Here is a 17,138-nt window from a genome sequence, read left to right on the forward strand (position 1 = left end):
TGGAGAGTTGAAAGTAGTCACACCATCATATTATCCAATTTTTTTGGTTACCTATCATGAATGTTATTGCTGATATCTCTTAAGTTACTCTTTTCTTTGCATTTCTGTCTTCCGACTTAAGAAGTGAAAACTTTACCAAGCATAGTGGTGCATGTGTGTAATCCCAGAACTATGGAAGCAGAGGCAGGAACATTGCCAGTTGGAGGGCAGCCTCAGCTACACGGCAAAACCCTGTCTCAAAGAAAAAAAAAGGGCCGGGGTTGCAGCTCTGTAGAGTGTCCCGGGGCTCAAACTCCAGTACTGTAAGACAAATAAAAGTAGTAACTTAGGAACATAATACAGCCACCTTGTAGGAAAACTAAATGAGTGATGTGTGTATGTATGCCTCTACCATCTTGTACTCCATTAAGATGCATGATTGCAATGCAGCAATAAAAGATTAAAATACATGGTTGAGAGTATAGAGCCCACCTCTCATTTTAAGAAAAAGCAGTTTAGTCTCACTATCATGAAAAAAGTGGCTTTAGGGTTTATGTGTGTATATGTGTGTGGTATTTTTCATTGTTACTCTCCACAGGATAGTATTATAGTTGCCTTTCCTTGGCGAAATATCTAAAACTACACAATTTTTAATGTTTCCATACTACTTATTTATCTTAATGATTTGGCGGGTATTCTGTCTTCCAAAAAACCAACAGACTGTTTTGAGTATAAGGAGATCTTACTTGGTTTAACCGAGGGAAATAAACTACAGGTGGACAGACACCTAGAGGTGTCTCCACCTGGACTGGAGGTGGAGTTCCTGGGGGCATGTGGGTTCAAGTGAAAAGAAAAGAAAAGAAGCCGGGCGTGGTGGCGCACGCTTGTAATCCCCACACTTGGGAGGCTGAGACTTGAGGATCGCATGGGTTCGAAGCCAGCCTCAGCTACTTAGTGAGGCTCTCAGCAACTTAATGAGACCCTGTTTCCAAATAAAATATAAAAAAGGTCTGGGAGTATAGCCCAGAGGTAGAAAGCCTCTGGGTTCCACCCCCAGTAACACACACACACAAAAAAAAAAAAAAGAAAGAAAATAGGGGTTCATGAATGGGCAGTGACCTTTAACAGGATAACTCTGCCTCATAGGGAATGAAGGCTTAATGAATGACAAAGTCCCAGCAAATAATTCATTTGGGTTAATCAGTTATTTCGGGGAAGGACTAAGTGACAGCTAGAGAGAATTATAAAGTTTTGTTTTTTTACTATTTCTTCCCAGAGAACAGAGGGAAAGCCTCCCTTTCTGGAAAAATGTCATATGTTTTGAGGATATAAAATTATTCACTATTTGCCTACTGAAAGGCATTTGGAATGTTTGCAAGTTTTTACCATTATAATAATACTTTTTTGCAATACAAGTAATCGAACCCAGGGACATTCTAACTCTAAGCTATACCTCCCAGTCCTACTTCACAGGACCTAAGTTGCGAAGAGTCTCGCTAACGTCCTGAGGCTGGCCTTGAACCTATGATCCTCTTGTCCAGCCTCCCAAAGTACTATGATCACAGGAGTGCACCATCATGTCTGGCTTGCCATTATTACTCTGAAATGAACATATCTGTGCAACCATGAATATCTGCGTAATTTTTCCCCTTTCATATTAGAAACAAAATATCTGCGCCAAAGGGTATGTGTATTTGAAGACTTTTTTCATATCCACCACCAAATTGCCAACCCTACTCTTATGTTTTATGTTTGATTTTTCTTATGGAAGTAGAAAAGAACTTTACTATTGGCACTTACGATACACCAGTCATTTACATTAAGTAATCCTCCCGGGTTTTGAGGTCTAGTATTCTTGCTTTCTTTGAGATGAAGAAGGTGAAGCTTAGAGAGAGAAAAATAACTTGCTTCAAGTCACAGAATTTGTGTGATGGCATCAGGCGTGAATTCTAGGTCTGATACCAAAGTTCCTGATCTTTGCCCTGCATCAGGATACATCTTGTTTATTATTATTTCCCATTCCTCTAATTATTAAACTGTGCTTTACTAAACAATGACTTATTGAGCCAGGAGTGGCGGTATACACATGGCTTCAGCCTAAGTACTTGGGAGGCTGAGCCAGGAGGATCGCAGGTTCATGGAGAGCCTTCAGCATGTAGTGAGGCTCTCTGCGACGTAGTGAGACCCTGTTTTAAAATAAAATATAAAATAGAGCGGAGGGTCTAGCTTAGAAGTGAAATGCCCCTGGTTTCAATCCCCAGTACCAGAAGAAAGAAAAGAAGAAATGATACTTGAGACTGAAACCATAATACTAATTGAAATCAATATCTAGAGATTTTATGTGTACTGACCTTCACCGAGTTCCTCAGCATAAGCATTTAATATCTTAGTGAGAATATCTTTGTTATCTGACCGGAAACTTCAGTATTCTCCCTAAGTAGCCATACTATATGTTATCTTCCTTATAAAAAGGGAAAATATATAAGAATGTGGAAAAATTCAGAGCATATAAAATCTGTCCCATCTCTCAACGAGGGGATTGTAGCTGAGGTTTAAAAAACTATGGATGGGCCATTTTATGCATTTGAGTAATTTCTTCAAAGATTTATTAGACTGTACAGAGCACTGGCATAACCACTATGAAAGACAGAAATGGAATCTCCTTCTTACCAAATTTATAATCTAGTTCAGATAAAAAATCTGCACATGTAGATCAATGTTGGCTGCTTCTATATTCATATACACATGTGCATATGGTGTTGTCTTACTTTGGTCTTCTATAACGAAGCTCAAACACTTGGATCAGTTAAACCACAGACACTTACTGTTCTCAGTTGTGGAGTTTGGGAGGTCCGAATTCAACATGCTGATGTATTTGGTTTGGTGAGGGCCCTCTTCCTGGCTTGGAGAAAACCCTGTTCGTACTGCGTGCTCACAAGGAAGGGAGAAGAGCTCTCACAAAGGGTTTAGAAATCACATCCTGAGGGCTCTACACTCATGACCTCATCTAAATCTAATTTCTTCCCAGAGATCTCACTTTCCAATACAATTACCTTGGAGATTGGATTTCAACATATGGATTTTGGGGGCCACAAACATTCAGTCCATAGCAGGTGTTTTCATGAGGATTTCAATAACGTAAGATGATATATCAAAAGGTAGTGTAGTACACGGAAGTATTTACATGCAGTGGGCGTAGAGAAAAGAGGAAAACTGCTGAAGTAAGACAGCTAGTGAGGTGGGAAGACATAGAGCTAATACGGTAGTCATAGCTGCATCTGTCCTTGTTCAGATATATAAATGCCATATATTTATATATTTTATATAAATATATAAAATGCCACATATAGAAGTAACAGAGACTTTGGCTTATAGATGGAGAAGCTGGGAAGTGCAAGATCAAGGCACTGGTAGAGTTGATGCTGGGCGAGGGCGCACCCTCTGCTTCTGCCCCTTCTGCTGTATCCTCATTGGCAGAAGGGACACACAGGCTCCCTTGGGCCTCTGTTATAAGAGCCCTCGTCCAACTCACGAGGGCTGCATCCTTATGACTTAACCACTTCCCCCACAACCTCATCTCATAGTAATGTCACAGTGAGAATTAGGTTTTCACATATGAATTTTGGGGGTACACAAACATTCTGACTATAGCAGTATCGTTAGTTAGTACAGAACAGAGGGCCTGACACAGGGGAGCCTTTCAGTAAAGGTGTGTTTAATGGATGAAATACAAATAATGGAAATAGAATTTTGAGTTGACAGAGACCTTCCTTAGAGGTCTGATAGTACAGTTGCCCAGTTCCACTTCACTAGGAACGTTAAAATAACAAAATGTACGGGCGTGTTGGCTCACACCTATACTCCCAGTACTTTGGAGGTGGACACCAGAGGATTGAAGTTTCGAGGCTAGCCTCAGAAATTTAATGTGATTTTGTTTCAAAATAAAAACTAAAAATAGGGCTGGGGATTGGTTGCTTCTGGGTTCAATCTCCACTACCCCCCCAAAAAGACTTTTAACTTTTCATTCTCTACTCACGGAAGTATAAATAGATATAATCATGTTGGAAAGCAAATTGGCAGCATTGATTCAAGTTGAAGATAACTATTAAACCTTTACTCTCTAACCCCTGGAGAAGCTCAGCTCTGTGGCCGTATGCGTTTCCTGAGCTTGCTCTAACAAGCTCCCACAGATTTGGTGGCTTATGCAACAGAAGTTGATTCTGTCAGAGTGCTGGAGGTTGGAAATGGGAAAGCAGCGTGTTGACAGGACTGTGCTCTACACAACAGCTCTAAGGGAGGGCCCTTCGATCTTGCACTTCTGGGACTCCAGCCCCTCGCTTGCTGGCTGCGTATTTCCCATCTCTTCCTCCACTTTCACGTGGTCTTTGCTTTTCACGCCGTGATACTCTTCTGTGTCATTTATAAGGATACTTGGCCTTGGATGTAAGGCTCACTGAGATAATCCACGATTAAGATTGATTGGAGATGCCGGGCGTGCTGGGCACTCTTGTCATTCCCGCACTTGGGAGGCGGAGACAGGAGGAGTGCAGGTTCGAAGCCAGCCGTGCTGGCGTAAGAGACCCTGTTTTAAAAATATAAAATAGGTCTGGGAGTGTAGCCTGGAGGTAGAAGGGCTTCCAGGAACCCCAGTACCACCACCACCACCAAAAAAAAAAAAAAAAAAGATTGATCGGAGATCCCTAATTGTATTTACAAAGACCCTTTCCTTAAATAAGGTCACATTCTCAAGTTTTTTTTCTAAGTACTGGGGATTGAACCCAGGATCATTTTACCTCTGAGCTACATCCCTAGCTGTTTATTATTTATTTATTTATTTATTTATTTATTTATTTATTTATTTATTTATTCTTCTTGATCTTGAAACAGGCTTTTGCTAGGTTGCTGTGTTCCACAGTGTTGCAGAGGCTGGCTTCAAAGCTGTGATCTTCCTGTTTCAGTGTTCCAGGTACTATGGTTGCAGGCATGCCCCTCAGCACCTGGAAGATATGTCTTTTTTATAGTCATCATCCAATCCACTATTTCAACCAATGTTTTGAGCTCTAGTCTTGGTACTGAAACTGACTCTGACCTTCATGCTTATTGTTCTGGTCTTGTAGTTCCTGGTAGGTGGCAGGTGTTTTCATTATCATCTCAATTAACTGAACATGTGAAGGAAGAGGGATTTTACAGGTTACTTTCGTATATATTGAGGCTCATTTTTTTTTTGGCCTGAATATAGTCTGTTTTGTTGAATGTTCCCATATATTTGCAAAAACAATGACAACAACAAAAAGAATATGTTTTGCAGGTGGTTTAGGCACTCAATAACCATTCAGATGAAGTCAGTTGGTAGTGTTTATAATAACTTTCTGTTTATCAAGTTTGAAAATGGGCATGGTGAAAAACAGACTATACTTAAGAATTTCTCTGTCTCTTTTATTTCAGTCTTCATGTTCTTGAGAGTTATATACATGTTGGTTAAATTATGCTTTATGTATTAGTTGACAATTACATTCTTTAGTACAAACATTCTTACATCACATTTTGTTTGAATTTTTTCATCGAGTGTTTTATGTGCCTTTCACATGTATCTATTTCACCTTCACCTTTGAAGGACCTTTTCACTGAATCCAGAGTTCTAAGATCAAGAGTTTTCTTTTTCTTTTTTTGTGGTTTGTTTCCTTTTAGCACCTTTAAGACGTTATACATTGTCTTCTGGTGTGTGTTGGGTTTTATGAGTAGTCAAAAATCATTTTTAAACTCTCTTCCTCTCTACGTATCATGTCTTTTTTTTCTGCCTGGCACAAATATATTTTTTTTCTTTATCACTGGTTTTTGGGAAGATTGCAATGTATCTTGGAGATATTTTGGTTTTTTATTACAGAATTTTATGAAAGTAATTTTCCGTGAGCACAGTGCACTGACACATAGTAAGGATGGAAAAGATGGTAGCTCTTATAGTCAAAGAATATACAAATCTAAAGAGAATATGGACACTCTAGCCTGGCCTGACCATCCCGTCCCACCCACAAGCCCATCCCTCATTTAGAGCCAGCCTTCGCACTTAACACGGTAGCCGTCTCCATCCGAAAACTGTGTGTCCTGATCCACCTTGCTCTGTCAGCCACCCGATACTTAGTTTTTTAAGTGTTTGTCTTCTTTGATGTTCGAGAATTTCTTTGCAGGTTGATAGCTTTCATGAAATCTAGAAATTGTTGATCGTTATCCATTATTTCTTCTATGATTTCTTTTTATTTATTTCATCATTTTGCAAATTTTCTCCATAAAGTATAATTTCATATTGTCTCATGTCGTTGAGTCTTCAATAAATTTTTAACCTTTTTTTCTCTCTGCCATTATTTTAATTTCATTAAACTTTTCTTTGTGTTACTTAATTTGCTAAGCTCGAATAGTGAAATTTGATTTCAGATATGCTGTCTTAGCTTTAGAGTTGTTTTTCTTTTTTATAGTTTCATTTCTGTTATGCTTCTGTCTTCAAATCCTAAATATCCTGTCTGGATTTGTTTCCACTAAGGAATTTAGTTTTGCTCCTTTGATGATCTAGTGATGTTTGATTAGCCTCTAGAGATTCGAATGTGATATCGTTGAATGTTGGGATTTAATGAGTGCTGGGGTTTCTTCTAGCAGACCCTTTGTTTTGAGTTGCTGGAGGTCTAATCCAGGGCGTTTTGCGTGCTAGAGAGTGTCTACCACTGAACTACATCCTCAACTCCGTGTAGTTAGTTTGTATGCAGATTTGCATAAATGTCAAGTCTCATTTGCTCCTGGGCTGATTAAGTCCCATTCCTAGCGCGGCCCTCTTCTCCTACTGCTCAGTGAGGACTCTGCACTCTGACTGATTAGAACTCGAATGTCTCTCAGCTGTGTGCAATCTCCAGCGGCTGTGGAGTTTATTCTTCTGTGGTAGTTGTTCTTTTTCTCATATTTGTTCTCCTGGAGTCCCCTGTGCAGGTGCAGATTGCTTTCAACCGAAGAATCAAGTAGACTCGTCCGCCGATATCTGGAGCAATTTTTCTGTTGGGATTACTCTTCTCTGGCACCATGCTGCATAAATCCAAGCTGCCTCAGCCTCACTCGCCTCCCATGTCTCTTTTCAGCTGCACAGTGCTGCAGTAGCCTGCCCAGTTTGTCCTCTCCCCACATGGACACGTGGCCGGAGGGCGCCATTTTGTTTTCTTTTTCTGGGGGACCAGAGCCCTGTGCAGCCTATCGTCCAGTGTCTGAAAACAGTTGTTTCATATGTTCTTCTGGATTTTCCAGTCGTGTATGGATGCAGGGCAAGTCTGGTACCACTTCCTTCTTCATGGCCAGAAGCAGAAGTCCCCATGTAGCTTTTGTAAATAGACGACGTGTGTTTAGTTGCCTTTATTTAGTTAATGAACTTTTGAATTTGTCGTCACTTTTTTTCTTCGGTGTTGCATTTTAAAAATAGCCTTTCAGCCGGGCGTGGTGGCGCACGCTTGTCATCCCCGCGCCTGGGAGGCGGAAACAGGAGGATCGCGCTGTTTCGAAGCCAGCTCGCTGGCTTAAGAGACCCTGTTTCCAAATACAAATTATAAAATAGGTCTGGGAGTGTAGCCCGGAGGTAGAAGGGCTTCCAGGAACCCCAGTACCACCAAAAACAAAACAAAACAAAACAAAACAAAACAAAAAAACCCCAAACAGCCTCTCTTCATTCAGGGGCAAAAATTGCAGACATACACATTTGTAAAGCTGTAAGATAACCCTATTAATTTAACCAGTCAGTCTTTCGTGTGTGTGTGTGTGTGCGCGCGCGCGCGCGCGCGTGTGTGTGTGTGTGTGTGTGTGTGTGTGTGTTTAAATTCCTGTATGTACGAGAGACATTTACATGTTGAATTTGTGTGTGGTTTGTTTCAAGTAAAAGAAAATCATTACAATTGTGACCTACTTTTTCCCATTGAATTTTATTCACTAATACTGAAGTGTTTTGATAGAATATGAAGGAACGCTTTATTCTTTTCTCAAATCCCTTGCTATGCTCTTTTGCAGAATGAATTTTTCCCCTATTTATGTCATAGTAGAGAATATAGAATATGAAAATATAATTGTCCACTCTCCTTAGCTGCAATTACAATTTGAATAGTCTCACAAGATACGTTTCCTTTTCCCCTAGAAATAAGTGAAGCCTCTTTTGAGTTCAGAGCTACAATTAAGGGCGTTTTAGATTGAGTCCCCAGGACGCTCCGTTTTTCATTCTAGGTAGCACTATCTCATTTTTACATTTCCTGTGTTGTCTCTGTAGACGGGTAGAAAAGCAATACTTCATCAGAACGATGGGCTACTGCCAGCACCCCTCTGTGAGATGGTTATTAAAAGCATGTCCTTTCCTCTCCAATTCAGAGTGCAAGGTTTTCACTGATGTTATATACTTGAGCTCCTCTGCCACAAGGGAGAGGACAGCTACAACAGCTCTCCAAGCCGGGTTTATAGCCTTGCGTATCACTTGGCATTTCAGGGAACTAGGCAAGGTGCTTCTTAAGCTTTCTCTACCTCTCTATCATTACCGTGGTTGATCGGTGGTTGAGAGCTGCAGTCAAACAAAAATGGAAACTTTGTAATTTATGTATAGCTTTAAAAAGGCAAAGAAATGAAGGATTATTGCAGTTGGTGCAGTCCCCGATACAATTAATATCAAATGCATATAAATCCTATTAGAGATCTGTCATGGGTGAAAAAGGAATATGAAAAATGCGTGACCTATCTTTATTAGATTCAGTTAGGGAGAGACCATACAGAGCTAAGGAGCTTTACGAAATGCATATTAATCATAACCAGTCTTCTGAGATAAACCTATTTCTTGTAACTTATCAAAGCCATACAGAAGATTACTCATTCCCTTTGGTAAAGGAATGTTTTACATATTGTTCTGAGTTTTGAGCATCACAGCTTTAAAAACTGATTAACAGATATTTTAATACTAAAATATATCTCATTGAATTATGTAGCTTAGACAGCTATTATCCTGTAATGCCACCTCAATAGGGAGATGGGCTCTTTGTCAAAACCTCTACATCATTGTTTTGTTGCCTATTGAACAAGACACTCTGGGGAGCTGTATTAGAGACCAGACAAAAGAACTTTGCTACAGCAAGCCATCGTTAAATCATGCAGAAATATTTCTTTCTTAAATCTTTACTTTAAGCAACAATTGGGAGATGCGCACACCATTTTTTAAATGTCACTTTCAATTCCTGAAGTCTTTTATCTCTTTGAGAAGGAGGAGAATTAGCTTAAGGGAATGGTTAAGACCATCATGTTAATGTACAGTATTACTAAAGATAGAGGATGTATAACAGCTATAATCTGACAAAGATAATTAAGATTGTATTTTAAAAAACATGAGAGGGTTCCACAAGATGATGAAACTTTTAGAGAAAACAGAGAACAAAAGGTGTGAAATAGACTTTTTATTATTGGCTCGTAAAACTTAAGAGATGTTGAGTGATTTGAGAATTCAGTTTCTGGCCCGTTATTGTCACTTGAGTGCCCACAGTGTATTAAGTTATGTCAATAAAATTTTAAAATTATTTTATTATGAGGATTTTATATAGAAAGCATACCACTTTATAGCTTTGTTTTCATAACCAAAAAAGTAAAAAAGCATATACCTTCTAAAATTTTCTTACTATTCTCATCTTACATTGGGGGAAACTTTGAATAATAATTTGGTGTAATCTTTCCAAAAGAATTGCAGTCAAAATACTAGAGTGATGCACAAGTGCCTGTGTTTATGAGCAGCACTATTCAGTCTGGACAGATATGGAAGCAACCTGGGTGCGAGGGCTAAAGTAGATGTGTCTGGGTGGAGGGGTGGTGCATGCCGGAATCTCAGTACTTGGAAGGCCGAGACGGGAGAATCACAAATTCGAGGCTACTCTCTGCAAATTAGCAAGATTCTCAGCAACTGAAGGAGATCCTGTTTAAAAAAAAAAAAAAAAAACTGGGCTGGGAATGTAGGTTGCAGGTAAAATGTCCCTGGATTCAGCCTTCAATGCCAAAACAAAACAAACAAAAAAAAAAAAAGGAAAGAAAGAAAGAAAAAAAATGAAATAGGACGATCATGGTTCACGAACAGCCTCAGCTACTTAGTGAGGCCCCTTGCAACTCAGTGAAGTGAGACCCTGTTTCAAAATAAAGCATAAAATATAGGGATCGAGGTGTCGCTTGGAGGTAGAATGCCCCTGGGTTCCATCCCCAGTACTGCAAAAAAAAAAAAAAAAAAAAAAGAAAAAAATGTGGTTTTTATATATACTATAGAATTTTTCACTACACCACTGCTACTGCTGTGGCTTCCCTGAAGTTTCCTTCCCATTATCTGGGGTCCCTCTGGTATCACCATTACTCCGTATCTTCTACATACATGTGAGAGAAAACGAATGACCCTTTTCTTTCCGTGACTAGCTAATCTCACTTAATATAACGTTCTCCAGATTCATCCATTTTCCTGAAATGATGTAATTTTGTTCTTAATTGTTGAGTAGAGTTCCATTGTGTGAACATCTCCTAGTTTTGTCATCCATTTGTCTGTTGATGGACACCTGGGTTGGTTCCACAATTAGGCTGCTTTTGAATTTTAAATTGAATAGTATAGTTATCCCCTTATATCTGGTTTTTGCCTTCAACTCTATGATTGTGAGTCTTCATAGTTTTGAGTATAGGTGAAGTTTTTCATTTTATTGTTCCATAGCTGAGGTCAGCTAACTTTTTTTTTATAACAAGAGAGGTGGCAAATATTGTAGGCTTTGTGGGTCATATGATCCCTGTCACAACTGTTGAGCTTGGCTTTTGTATCATGAAAACAGCCATAGACAGTATGTGAATAAATGAGCATGATTGTATTTCAATAAAACTTTATTTACAAAAATAAACTTCAGGCTAGATTTGGCCGTGGGCCACAATTGGCCATAAATATTGTAAATATAATAAAAGGGATAGTGTAGTATAAGATTCCATTGTATAAATGTATCACAGTTAAACATTCAGACAGATATTGGCAGACATTTTTTTTTGCAATGAACACTCATGCAACATGCATTCTTTATACGTATACGTGAATTTCTGTTTGGTAGATGGAAATGTCGTATCATAGGGTACGTGTGGATTCAACTTCAGTAGTAATGCCAAATGGTTGCCCGTGGTGACAGATTAATTTATATCCCTACTAGTAGATATGCTCTTCATCACTTGCTATTATCAGTCTTTTCATAATATATTTTCCATACTAACATAACTTATACCCAATATATTTTCATTTTTAATAATTTACCATTGGAGATTATATCAGTTTATAGAGAAAAATCCATAGAGAGAATTTGATGTGATATGTTAGCCTATGATTTAACCGGTTACTTTCCTTAATCTTAAAATGCGATAGAATCTCCACAGCAGACATTATATAATTTATATAGTGAACTACTTTTCATTCTTGACAAATGTCTAATAGTACCTGCTGGAGGAGGTTGCACAGTCATTTCTAGATTAGTGTAGCCATGCAGAACAAAGGAGAATAAGTAAATCTTAGATAATATAATTTCCCTTCCTCACACATACTCTTATTAATAGCCTCTCCAAGGTTATCTATGACCTTTTGTCTTCGAATCCAAATTCATATTCCTTTTTAAAAAGTGTCATCCTCTCCAAAGTCTTTTTGGCATTTGATCTGCCTAATACTCCTCCTTTCTTGAAGCTCCTGTGCGCTGCTTCTGTTTCCTGCCTTCACACCTTCCTGCTCCAATAATTTTACCTGATTCCTGAGTTTCGACTCAAAATTGTTTGTCCTTTTCCCACTAAACTTTTTTCTTTTCTTTTCTTATTGCGTTGGAAATTGGATCCAGGGGCATACTGCCTCTGAGCAATCCCCCCAACCCTTTCTCCGTTTTCACTGTCAAACAATCTCACTAGGCTACCGCGGATCTCACTGTGTTGCTGAGGCTGTCCTCGGGCATGTGCTCCTCCTGTCTCATCCTCCCAAGTACTTGGGATGGCAGGCATGCGCCGCCATGCCTGGCTCCCCCTACACCTTGCCGGACACAATAAGGGCATACTATCAACCTAATATGGGTGCTCATAAATTTGTTTTCAAGCCAAACTTATCTAATTCTGGTCTCATATTTTTAGATACCTAGAAGGTATCATGTTTCATCTTAACTCTAAATACGCAGCGTGAAACTAATCTTAACTGTATTTGTTCTCTCTCTCTCTCTCCGCCTTTTACCTCCTTTCTACCACCCTAAAATCCCAACCTCCTGTATTCTCCATTTAGCAAATACAGAATAGACAAAATGTTGAAGGAACCTCTGATAAATAGCCAGGAATAAAAGGTAAGGGAGGGAACGACACATTTTACAAAATTCTTATCGTGAAAGAAAGTTGATTGCGCGTGCTCAGTCATATGAACTGTTGTTAATTTTAATCTTCGTTCACCAAATATAAATCATTTTATAGCCATAATTTTGGAGAGTTAGTCAAGTTAATTTTGGAAAAGAGTGCAAAAGTAGTGCCAAAGCATTCCAAGTGGACCATGATCGTAGTTCAGTTCTATTCAGTGTCCCAAAAATAAGGTTACAAATATATGCTAAAATTTAAAAATAATTTATTCAGCATAAATAAGTGATAACTATCATCTTGAAAAAGGAATTGCTTTGGGTAGCAAGAAAAAGTATATCTTTCCAAGTGAGGCATTATTATCCTGTGACTCTAACTGGAATTAGTTTAAAAGTTTTGTGAAAAGCATGTCATTTATCCAAGTTTCATTTTCCAGTATAGGAGCCCTGAATCTCATAGGGAATGAGGAGAGTCACTAAAATTTTTTCATATTTCTTCCTGTACTATTACGAAATGGCTTAGCACCGAGGTGAGTTACGTGGTGATGACCCTGGCAATTAGGTAAATAATTATATGTTTGGGTTCCTATTGTGTTCCATCAGTGTGTCTTTCTGGGAGATTTTGAGTATATTCTCATGGGGACAGATGGAATAAAAAATTAAATGTATTCACACATATATGCATCCATGTACCTACACAGGTGACTGTTCTTTATAAATTTTTATAAATTGAATATTACAGTTGTAGGTGTTATGGATTAAAGAGGTAGCGCAGGCTTCAGCATGTTGTGGTTGGAGGTGGACCTCATGGAAAATGGTATTTAGGCAAAGCTGGGAAGAACAAGGTATGTGCCGGAGGAGTATCTTGTATGGCGTTTCTTTATTCAGTCCTGACAGTTTTTACTTCATCCCTGAAAGGATTCAGTGCCCAAATTATTTAATTTAGGAAAACAAAAGAACAAGTTGACACATGAACATTTGCTCCCTTTGGTAATATAAAGACACCATGTAGGGAAAACAGGGCGTACTCTGTGCCAGTGCTCGGCCTGCGCTTCCGTCTGTCAGAGCTCTCTCTGGGTAGCACGGGCACCCCGTGTACAGTGATGGACTGTGATGTCCTCGCACCCCATGAAAATGACTTAGAAGTACAACACCCTGTACCTTAGTGCCTTAACCTGGTTCTTTTTGAGCACTGATTTCTAATCCATAAATCGAGGGAGAGAGGGTATGAGAAAGTTTACTGGAAAATACCAGGCACAGTACTGTATGGGTGTTGCAGCAGTGGCTCTTTTTTGATTTCTTCTAATGTTGTTATCTGTTGAGTGCCGGATGTTTCTAGGCAGGTAAAGGGGAAGGCAGATGAGACCTTCGAATAGCCCTCAAATCACATAGTATAGGAAATTACCTTTGCCAATTATGTAGAATGTGCCCTGGTTGCTGACTCCGCCATTACTCACCATCACTGTAATTGGGAAACATGGAGAGCTTAAACAGGGAAATTTGAATAGAGGGCTCTTACTTGGTTTTGTTGCTGCTAGCTATTATTGGAAAATATACAGGTGTAGTTTTACAGGATGTTGGGTGATTATTTTACTCAGAAATTCTACTTCAGTATTCAGAATTCTAATCTATTTTGTGAAATTTTCCTTTTACTTATGTATAATTTAGCTAATAAATCCTCTGTTTTCCACTATAACAATCCATCACTGATACTCAATTTAGAGCACCCAGGGCTTGTAATTTGAAAAATTTAATATCAGAAATTGCATCTCATAGGTTTTCGCTATATATGATCCAATGTCCTTTTGCTTAGTTTTCTGGCTTCTGGTTTTCGTTCAGCTGAACTTACCACCTTCACATCAAACTCATTTATAGTCTTGGGTATCCAGTTACATATACTTTACTTTTGCAACAGGGAAGGATAAGCATAGATACCCTGGACTGGTTGCTGGAGGAGAAGCCCCGTCAATCATCATTTATCTAGGTCAGTGAGCAACTGTAAGGAATGCAGAGAACATAAATAACAGCCACAAGTCCATATATAGAGCTGGGCATATGAACATTTTAAAGATTTGAGTAGACAGATTCATGAGCCATCGTTTTAGGACTTGAGGGGAATTCTTTTACCAGGTGGACATGGAAGCAAAGCCAGGCAGTTGTTTTGATTGGTTAAAGTGGGGCTGTCCCCTGCTTTGGATCATTCTAGGGAAAAGCCCCTAGTTAGAGCTTAGTATAATTTGTGACTGGTTAAGCTTAAGTTTTATTTTCTTAGAACATGATACTTTACATGAAGTTGACTTCGGTTGGCTTACTTGCAGAAGAAACCAGGACACTGGGACCCGGGAAGAGTCTGAACTAAAAAAAAAAAAATCTCAAAATGATAGGCAAAGGAAAAGAACTCAGTGGGGAGCTGAAGGTTTAAAGCCATGGATCTTCCTGGCCGGGAGTATACCAGTGTTAGAAGGATACTCAGACAGCATGCGACTCATAAGGCTCAAGTTGGCGGAGGGAGAGTCCCACATATGCTGTCCAGCGTAATGAGATTTGGTTGTATAAACACCAAAATAAGAGGTCTCTTTGTGGACCTTAAAAATATACAAGCCCGGTTCTCCAAGCCGAGCTGGGGATCCCGAGAGTTCGCTCCTGGCTTCCCTGGCGGCATGGCCCCCAAACGCCAGCCTTCACTCTCGCCCCAAAGGAAGAAGCCCAAGCTGCCTCCCGCCTCCCAGCCCGCAGACACCTCGGCCTCTCCTGGCTTGCCCAAGGCCGAAAAAGAACAACAGGAAGCAATTGAACATATCGATGAAGTACAAAATGAAATAGACAGACTTAATGAACAAGCCAGTGAGGAGATATTGAAAGTAGAACAGAAATATAACAAACTCCGCCAACCATTTTTTCAGAAGAGGTCAGAGTTGATCGCCAAAATCCCAAATTTCTGGGTAACAACATTTGTCAACCATCCACAAGTGTCTGCACTGCTTGGGGAGGAAGATGAAGAGGCACTGCATTATTTGACCAGAGTGGAAGTGACAGAATTTGAAGATATAAAATCAGGTTACAGAATAGATTTTTATTTTGATGAAAACCCTTATTTCGAAAATAAAGTTCTCTCCAAAGAATTTCATCTGAATGAGAGTGGTGATCCATCTTCAAAGTCCACTGAAATCAAATGGAAATCTGGAAAGGATTTGACGAAACGTTCAAGTCAAACACAGAACAAAGCCAGCAGAAAGAGGCAGCATGAGGAGCCAGAGAGCTTCTTCACCTGGTTCACTGACCACTCTGACGCAGGCGCAGATGAGTTAGGGGAGGTCATCAAAGACGATATCTGGCCAAATCCCTTGCAGTACTACTTGGTTCCTGATATGGATGATGAAGAAGGGGAAGGAGAAGAAGATGATGATGATGATGAGGAAGAAGAAGGACTAGAAGACATTGATGAAGAGGGGGATGAGGACGAAGGGGAAGAAGATGAAGATGATGATGAAGGGGAGGAAGGAGAGGAGGATGAAGGAGAAGATGATTAATTGAACACTGATGGATTCCAACCTTTTTGTTTCTTTTTTTTTTTTTCTTCTTTTTTTTCCAGTCCCTGGGAGCAAGTTGCAGTCTCTTTCTTTCCCCTTCCCCACCCCTTTGTGCTCAGTCGCCCTGTTCTTGAGATCTCTTTTCTCAATACCGTCATTCTCAACTTATTTTGGGGGGAAAATACCTTGAGCAGAATACAATGGGAAGAGAATCTCTACACCCTTCTGTTCTAAATTCATTTTTATCCCTGTCAACAAAAACTGTATGGAACCAACACCACCGTGCTTTGTGGGAAAAAGAAAACCCGCTCCCTCGGCTCTGCTGGGGCTGGAGGGCGCGGGGCCCTGTGTAGTAGTGCATAGAATCCTAGCTTCTTTCCTCCTTTCTCTGTATATTGGGCTCAGAGATTACACTGTGTCTCTATGTGAATATGGACAGTTAGCATTTACCAACATGTACCTGTCTACTTTCTCTTGTTTAAAAAAAGAAAAAAAAACTTAAAAAAATGGGGATATAGAAGGTCAGCAAAGGGTGGGTTTGAGATGTTTGGGTGGGTTACGTGGGCATTTTGACAACATGGCTTCTCCTTTGGCATGTTTAATTGTGATGTTTAACAGACATCCTTACAGTTTAAGATGACACTTTTAAAATAAAATTCTCTCCTAATAATGACTTGAGCCCTGCCACTCGATGGGAGAATCAGCAGAATCTGTAGGATTTTATTTGGAATTGACATTCTCTATTGTAATTTTGTTTGTTTATTTTTAAATTTTCTTTTTTGTTTTCACTGGAAAGGAAAGATGATGCTCAGTTTTAAACGTTAAAAGTGTACAAGTTGCTTTGTTACAATAAAACTAAATGTGTACACAAAAAAAAATATACAAGCCCTCTTTGAGGTTGATTTTTTTATATAAACTAAAATAACCAGTTATATCTCAATGAACAATGGGTGTATACATTGTGTATTGTTTGCCCTTTTTGTGGTCCTGGGAATGGAACCCAAGGGCCTCTTACCTCTGGGCTGCACCCCAACCTATTTTCTATTTTATTTGAAAACAGGGTCTCACTATGTTGCTGAGAGCCTCACTCAGTAGCCGAGGCTGGCTTCGAACCTGCGCGATCCTCCTGTCTCCGCCTCCCAAGCACAGGGATTACAAGCGTGCGCCCCCACAAGAGGCCGGCTCTTGTTTGTCCCATTCTTAAATGGGGATATTGAACTTCATGATGCTTAGGGACTTTAATAAAAGTGCTATCATTTCACTC

General features: G+C 39.5%; 2 protein-coding genes across 3 annotated transcripts in view; both read left to right on the forward strand.

Moving 5' to 3' along the window:
• DIAPH2 (diaphanous related formin 2) overlaps window positions 1-17,138 on the forward strand; it is a gene marked incomplete at both ends in the record, with an annotated part of 850,504 nt that overhangs the window by 123,270 nt on the left and 710,096 nt on the right. The window lies entirely within an intron of this gene.
• LOC308279272 (protein SET) lies at window positions 15,005-16,083 on the forward strand (the record flags this gene model as incomplete). Its single annotated transcript, XM_080719291.1, has 1 exon — window positions 15,005-16,083. One exon carries the CDS (start codon window positions 15,005-15,007, stop codon window positions 15,872-15,874), a length of 870 nt encoding a protein of 289 aa, XP_080575417.1. The 3' UTR covers window positions 15,875-16,083.

This window comes from Muscardinus avellanarius (assembly GCF_963383645.1).
Source record: "Muscardinus avellanarius genome assembly, chromosome: X".
NCBI lineage: Eukaryota > Metazoa > Chordata > Mammalia > Rodentia > Gliridae > Muscardinus > Muscardinus avellanarius.